General features: G+C 43.7%; 1 protein-coding gene across 1 annotated transcript in view; it reads right to left on the bottom strand.

Annotated features, from left to right (window-relative positions):
* Positions 1-6,189: 6,189 nt before the first annotated feature.
* LOC308308142 (R3H domain-containing protein 1-like) overlaps positions 6,190-7,426 on the bottom strand; it is a gene marked incomplete at its 3' end in the record, with an annotated part of 127,372 nt that continues 126,135 nt past the window's right edge. Inside the window, exon 22 of the mRNA XM_080753507.1 lies at positions 6,190-6,407. Coding sequence (XP_080609633.1) covers positions 6,190-6,407 — 218 coding nt within the window. The remainder of the gene's footprint in view (positions 6,408-7,426) is intronic.

Raw genomic sequence — 7,426 nt, 5'->3', positions numbered from 1 at the left:
GCTTCCATCCAGTCATACAAGGACAGATTGTGGTGGCCCCCAGTAGAGAGGGTTAGGGTTAGGGTTAGGGTGGCTGGCTTCCATCCAGTCATACAAGGACAGATTGTGGTGGCCCCCAGTAGAGAGGGTTAGGGTTAGGGTTAGGGTGGCTGGCTTCCATCCAGTCATACAAGGACAGATTGTGGTGGCCCCCAGTAGAGAGCTTCCATCCAGTCATACAAGGACAGATTGTGGTGGCCCCCAGTAGAGAGGGTTAGGGTTAGGGTTAGGGTGGCTGGCTTCCATCCAGTCATACAAGGACAGATTGTGGTGGCCCCCAGTAGAGAGCCAGCCTATATGTCAAACTATGTTGTTCCAGGGACCCCCAGAAGTAGAGATAAATATTCAGATTCACGATGTTTCAAAAATAGCAGCTGTACAAGCTCACAGCAGGGCACTCCACACGGTGCCGTGCTAATAGCTAAAGTATAACATAATTCCAGGTTATTTAGATCAAGGTGAGATTAATTTTGGCTTCCCTGTAGTGTCTTGTGTTTAATAATTGCCTAAATCAAATACAATGACACAGTGAGGGATATATTATTTTACATAACCTTATAAGCAAAAAAAACAAAAAAAAAACAATGTTTGATATCACTCAAAATGTATCGGTCAGGGGCACGGTGGTGCAGTGGTTAGCACTTCGCCTCACAGCTAGAAGGTCCTGGGTTCGATTCCCGCCAGGGGAAGCTGTGGGCGCTGGACCCACGTCATCAGCGCCCACACCCTAGGTGGGGTAGGCGATAGGGCCTTTCTGTGGTGAGTTTGCATGTTCTCCCAGTGTCTCCTTGGGCATAGGCCCTCACACAAAAACATGCAGTGGTCCTGGTTTCTATACTACCTCCCCCTAGCCAGCCGGGTGCTCCCCAATGTCCCCTGGCGCGGCAGGGGGAGAGCGGAAACCAGGACTACAGGTTAGGTAGTCACCGGGTGAGAAAAATGGGTTGCAAAAAAACGTGGGATAAAAAACATTTAAAGAAAAAAAAATGTATCGGTCCACCAATGCTGGAGGGGACGTTTCAATAGAGCAGGAGATTTCACAAGCCGGATCAGTGTACACAGTACACACACACACACACACACACACACACACACACACACAACGTGGGAACAAAGGGGTTGTATAAGCAGCGGTGACAGGGACAGGACAGGTAGTGGCCCTCTGCCACACAATGTAATTTATCTCTGTCACCACGCTGGCACCTTAATATTATCGTGTCAGTGGTTGGGGCCACCATTTCCTCTCTTACAAAAAGGCCAGGAGGTGGAGGTACAGCTATAGAGGCTACATGGTCTTGTTTTGTACTTGAAGAGGTGGTGCCATAGTTTTGTACTTTTTTCTGTTTTGTGTGTGTGTATGGAGTTAACATTTCTCTAATAGTAATAGACCCCCAGCCCCCAGGTGTGATTATAATATGCAAATATTTCTTCCCTGTGCCTGGTGTTCATTCACAACAGGCCGTTTGTTTTCCGCCCAGCGCGGAAACCACTAGAAGAAGCGGCGTCGCTCTGATTTGGTTCCCTCCGTTTGTTTCCCCAATCCATATTAAAATGCTCGAGTAGCCTAGTGTAGTCTTTCCAGTCACTATGAGATGGACTAAAAGATGCATATACCAAACAAATTTTTCAAAAGCAACACTCCTTGATACTCCGCATCAAGGAGTTTATTAGGTAGGCCCTAAAAGTATGTCCTTGAGCGCAGGGGAATTATTTTGGGTTAAAACTGTTTCCGGTGGATAGTTCCGGCCAAATTGTAGTCCTTTGAGTACTACAACATGACGTTTTGTGGTTTCCGCTCCAGACCGGTTACAAGCCCGAAAAGTGAAGTGATCCCAGACTACCACCCAAGCGAAAACCAGGCATATTTAATGAACAGGTGGGTGTGGCCACATAAAAACATCATTTTAACACTTTACGTTCACTTTTTATTAAGACATCATCACTCCCTTCCGCGAGGCCTCCTCCCTCAATTAATCACTTAGCCTACTAACCTGATAGTCTCTTGTCGGGTGGAAACCTCGGGGAAATCTCACTCTTTCGATGGGTCATTCTTTCGACAAACAGCGTCGGCAGGTTAGCTACTCACCCGTGTCACGGTTACTGAGGTTAGGGTTAGGTTTAGGCATAGAGGTTTAAGCCCGTATCACCGCGGTGTAGTGCTGTGTAGTCTTTTTGAGTCATAAAACTACAACGTTAACGCTCAAAACTCTGATACGGGCTTAACACTCACCAGCGTCGGCAGGTTAGCTTTTCACCAGGTTAACGTTCACCCGTCGAAAGAATGGACAGTCCAACAGATGCTATGTTGCAATATCTACACACACTACACTCTACACACTACACACACTACACGCTCCTGGAAACCTTGTAGGTCCAGAAACTGTTCTCTTTGAGGATTAAAAAAATAATAATACAACATTGCAAAAAAGGTGCTTGTATATCTGTAAAATTTTGATAATGCTTTTGTGTGGCGCCGTAGCATGACCAATATTGTCATTGTCAGGCAACTGTTTTTTTTTTTCCTTAGATTTATTTTTGGGCTTTTTGTGCCTTTATTGATACTAGCCCTTACCCGTTCAAAGATATGAGCTCCGAAATGATGTGCAGTGTGTGGGTTATGGGATGTGCACTGTGCACACAGTATATGAGGGATGGAAAGTAACTTTAACTGGTGCTTGCATGATAATAATTATGTAGGAGCATCAATGTGAACCCGGACAAGACGGAGCTACTCTTCTTCCCAGCTAAGTCTTGCCCCATGCAAGATCTCACTATTTCCATAGATAATGCATTGGTGACTTCAGTTCCGACTGCTAGAAACCTTGGTGTGGTCCTGGACACCCAGCTATCATTTAAGGCACATATTGCATCAGTCACCCGGTCCTGTAGGTTTACACTCTATAACATCCGTAAAATCAGACCGTTCCTCACCCAGGAGGCAGCGCAGCTCCTCATTCAGACATCTGTCATATCAAAACTCGACTATTGTAACTCTCTCCTCACTGGTCTCCCGGCATGTGCACTCAAACCTCTCCAACTGATCCAAAATGCCGCGGCACGACTGGTCTTCAACCAGCCTAAGTTCTCACATGTCTCTCCCCTTCTCCGCAGCCTCCACTGGCTCCCGGTTGCGACCCGCATGGAATACAAAACACTGATGCTGACCTTCAAAGCAGCCAAAGGTATGGCTCCTCCATACCTCCAAAAGCTGATCAACCCCTACACCCCCACTCGTTCACTTAGATCAGCCAACACAGGGATGCTGACCGAACCCTCGCTAAAAACTCCAGGGCAAAAATCCACTCGTCCGAGACAGTTTGCCCTCTTGGCTCCCAAGTTGTGGAATAGACTCCCTGTCGCACTTAGAACAACGGACTCACTCGCTACCTTTCGCCGTGGACTGAAGACTCACCTTTTCAGACTCCACCTAAACCCTTAGCACTACAGTAAAATCAATGACCATACATGAAGCTAGTTAACATTTGTTTGTTAGGTTTCTTTAGAACTTGATTATATTGTGTTTTTCTCTAGATAGATATCCATTTACATTGTTATATTGCTGTTAATGTACTGACCTATTATCTTGTTTATTATTGCGATGTTGTATCTGCTTATTGTAAGTCGCTTTGGATTAAAAGCGTCTGCTAAATGCCTAAACTGTAAACTGTAATGTAAGAAATACCCGTTTGGTTTAATGGCTATAGAGATACTGTGTACCGAATCTACCGATCTGCATGATTTTTGGACAACATCTGTAACAGGGCCAGACAACCACCCCCCCCCCCCCCCCCCCCCCGCCTGCCCACCCGCCTGCACACACACACACACACACACACACACACACACACACACACACACACACACACACAGCTGGTTAAACATGTTGCCTCATGCTAGATGGAGAATAGATATGCCTCATGCTAGATGCAGAATAGATATGCCTCATGCTAGATGCAGAATAGATATAGATACACCATAAACATGCTAATATACAGCATATGATTTGTGAAAGTGACAAACGGGCTTCACAGTTATGTCAGGTGTGTTCATATGCTAATGGTGATGCGATTTCAGATCAATTGCTCCAGCCACTGAGGAGAAACGCTGTGACAGACAGACAGACATTCGGAAAATTATATGTTTGATGACAGTAGACTGACAGGAAATGGGGAGATCGATTATGGCGAGTGACATGCAACAAAAAGTAATCTGGAACGGAATTTGAACCCACGACGTGCCGTCAGGCTGGCCCACCACGCCGGCGGCCCGGGCCAAACTTTATTGAATAAATCAGTGCTATAAAGACCCTTTGCGTCTGCGTGTGGGTTTTACAAATATTGAACCAATAAAAAGTATTTAAAAGCACTTCTGACTAAACCGCATCGAACCCCATTGGATCTTCAAACTGTAGGTCAAACCGAACCCCAACTCAGGATGTATTTTCTCCCCCGTCTGACTTTGTCAAATGAAATGACAAACAAAGAAGACAACCATCTCCAAATACCTGTAATTTTGGGGGTCCTTGAAATGAAAAAGTTTGAGAACCACTGATTTAGAGGAAGGATTTAGAAGTCGTGTCAAAGATCGGGTCAAAGATATTCAAAGACTTTAACACATTTTCCTGTTTTTTTTTCTTCAAAAATAGCAGATCTACAAGCTCCTTGTACATCTGCTATTTTTCTATGGTTAAAGCATAAAATAATGGTTAAAGTGGTTCAAATCTAACGCGACTGTTGGTTTCTGCAGGCGCATCTCTCTTATTGTGTGTGGTGCTTCAAGTGGCTAAAGTCCCCATCACGGTAGTTGCTGGCAAAGTAAACGCGGTCCATGAGATAACCAGCTAACCAGTCACATTGTGAACCCCCCCCCCCCCCCAGCCCCAGCCTATGGCATGTACAGTAGACCATTTCCAGTCATTCAGTAAATAGGATCCTTACATCCTCAGGTTTTAATACATACGAGACGGAGGCAGGTGGTTTTAGGTTTTCCTTTGCGGTAAATTGTTCCAAACTTGTGAGGGATTTAAAGAGGTTGGACGGAGGTTAATGTAGCACACTAATGGCCCCATAAAATGTGAATTGAGATGATAGGGAGGGTGCTTGTGACTAGTAGAACATGATATTTGACAGGTTTGCAAAATTGGCAAAAAGAATTCCTATCTACATTGCCTTGTTGATTGCTAATGATTGGTGTCAGGTGGTGAAACTTTTGATAAAACATTTTAACGGTAATACTTGTAACAGACCTGTAGAATGTCTTGACTCAATTAAGTGCTGTAAAAAGTGTTAACAAAAAAATAGCCTAACTATTTCTAGGTAAAAACCTTCTATCTGCATGTTGTCGACTGCAGGAGGTTTTTACCAAGAAATAGTAGGAATAGTAGATAGGAGGTTTTGCGTAACTTTTTACACACATTTTCTTTTTCATTTTCCCAACAAAGTGACATTTTCAGGTTTTGCGTTTTGGCCATCGATATGCTTAGATGATTTTGATTCATATTAGGATAAATGTGCGTGACTGTAAAGACGAAACGGAAGTGAAGACGAGGCTTTACATCCACTTTATCGCCTACTCGTGATCAGAGCTTCCGTTGCTCCAGACCAGGGGTTCCCAAACCTTTTTGTCTCAGGGAACCCCATGAATATTTCTTTAATCCGAGGCATCCCTACATTATAATTTTCACTCCCAACACCTTATATTTACAGCATATCGTCGTTGTCGGGTGGAAACCTTGTATGTCCAAAACCGTTTGTTTTGTATTCTATCTATAAAATGCACTGAACTAGTTTTCACTAGTTTTGTGCGACAGTCTCGTATGATGAAGCAGGGCTTTGCGTAACCAAAAGACTTACACATTTGAAACAAGGAGATACAAGGTTTCTGCCCGACAGTGACGATATTTTAGTGATTATGTTGCGAGGAAAACGTTGAGATAATAGCCATTTTGGTTAGAACTGACTGAAAATAACTTTGTACTTCAAGTTTAAAATGATACTAAATATTTTTTGTTAAGTGTCCAAATAAATTCCAGATATTATCAAATTATCTCGCGGCACCCCTGGACTGCCATCACGGCACCCCAGGGTGCCCCGTCACCACTGGACTGCCATCACGGCACCCCAGGGTGCCCCGTCACCCCAGGGTGCCCCGTCACCACTGCTCCAGACGACTGCATGATGAAAACATTCGAAAATTGTCGGAGGCGACAGTCTGTCCACACGAGAATACTCTGCATAGAGACAAACCTCCGCAGTGGGGGAAGAGAATACTCTGCATAGAGACAAACCTCCGCAGTGGGGGAAGAGAATACTCTGCATACCTCCATACCTCCATAGAGACAAACCTCCGCAGTGGGGGGAGAGAATACTCTGCATAGAGACAAACCTCCGCAGTGGGGGAAGAGAATACTCTGCATAGAGACAAACCTCCGCAGTGGGGGAAGAGAATACTCTGCATAGAGACAAACCTCCGCAGTGGGGGAAGAGAATACTCTGCATAGAGACAAACCTCCGCAGTGGGGGAAGAGAATACTCTGCATAGAGACAAACCTCCGCAGTGGGGGAAGAGTGCGGCACGACTTCGGGAGTCCATTGGTCAAATATTAAAGCACAAAGTCGTGGCAAATTATTACGTCAACAGTCGGAACTTCCCAAGGAGAGAAAAAGAAAGCTCAAATTTTAAACAACCACTTCATCTGAGAAAACATCCATTTTTGGTGTAAACATTTATTGGTTTTTCCAAACTGAAATAAAAATGACTTTCACCAGCATTGAACAGCCTTTCAGAATCCACACATTTTTTTTTCTTTGAGAGAAATAAAAGGAAAAAATATAGATATAATATATATTCAGTTGTATAAATGTGCAAACTTTTTTTTTTCTTTCTTTCCAGTGACCCACAGTCGGTTTAATTTAAGAAAAAGGAAACCTCCTGATGGCGTTTAACAGACACTGTTGGCCTTTGCACCGGGCAGACAGGAGGACGGGGAGGAAAAACAAAAAACAAAAAAAAACTAAACAAAAAAAAAAAACTAAATAAAAAAGCTGAGGATTTGCTAAAATACATTGTCGGTGGAGGAGTGTCATTCATTTTTTTTTCTTCTTATTCTCTCAACTTTTTATTTAAATTAAGTTAAAAACCAGGGATGTCAAAAAAAAAAAGAAAAAAAAAGAAGCCTTTGTCATTCTCACCTGTGTGCCTGTGACCAACGTGTGTTTATAACTGTTCACTGTGAAAAGAGAACTGATTGAATTTCTTTAGCTACTATATAAATTATTTACAAGTGGGTCTTTTTTTTCCTTCTTTTTTCTCCCATTACAATGGTTTAAGACACTGCTGTGTCTTCTTGTGTGTGTGTGTGTGTGTGTGTGTGTGTGTGTGTGTGTGT

The sequence above is a fragment of the Nannobrachium achirus genome, assembly GCF_963921795.1.
Source record: "Nannobrachium achirus genome assembly, chromosome: 22".
In the NCBI taxonomy this organism is placed as follows: domain Eukaryota; kingdom Metazoa; phylum Chordata; class Actinopteri; order Myctophiformes; family Myctophidae; genus Nannobrachium; species Nannobrachium achirus.
The sequence above is the reverse complement of the archived record's forward strand: the minus strand, read 5'-3'. Positions and strand labels throughout refer to the sequence as shown.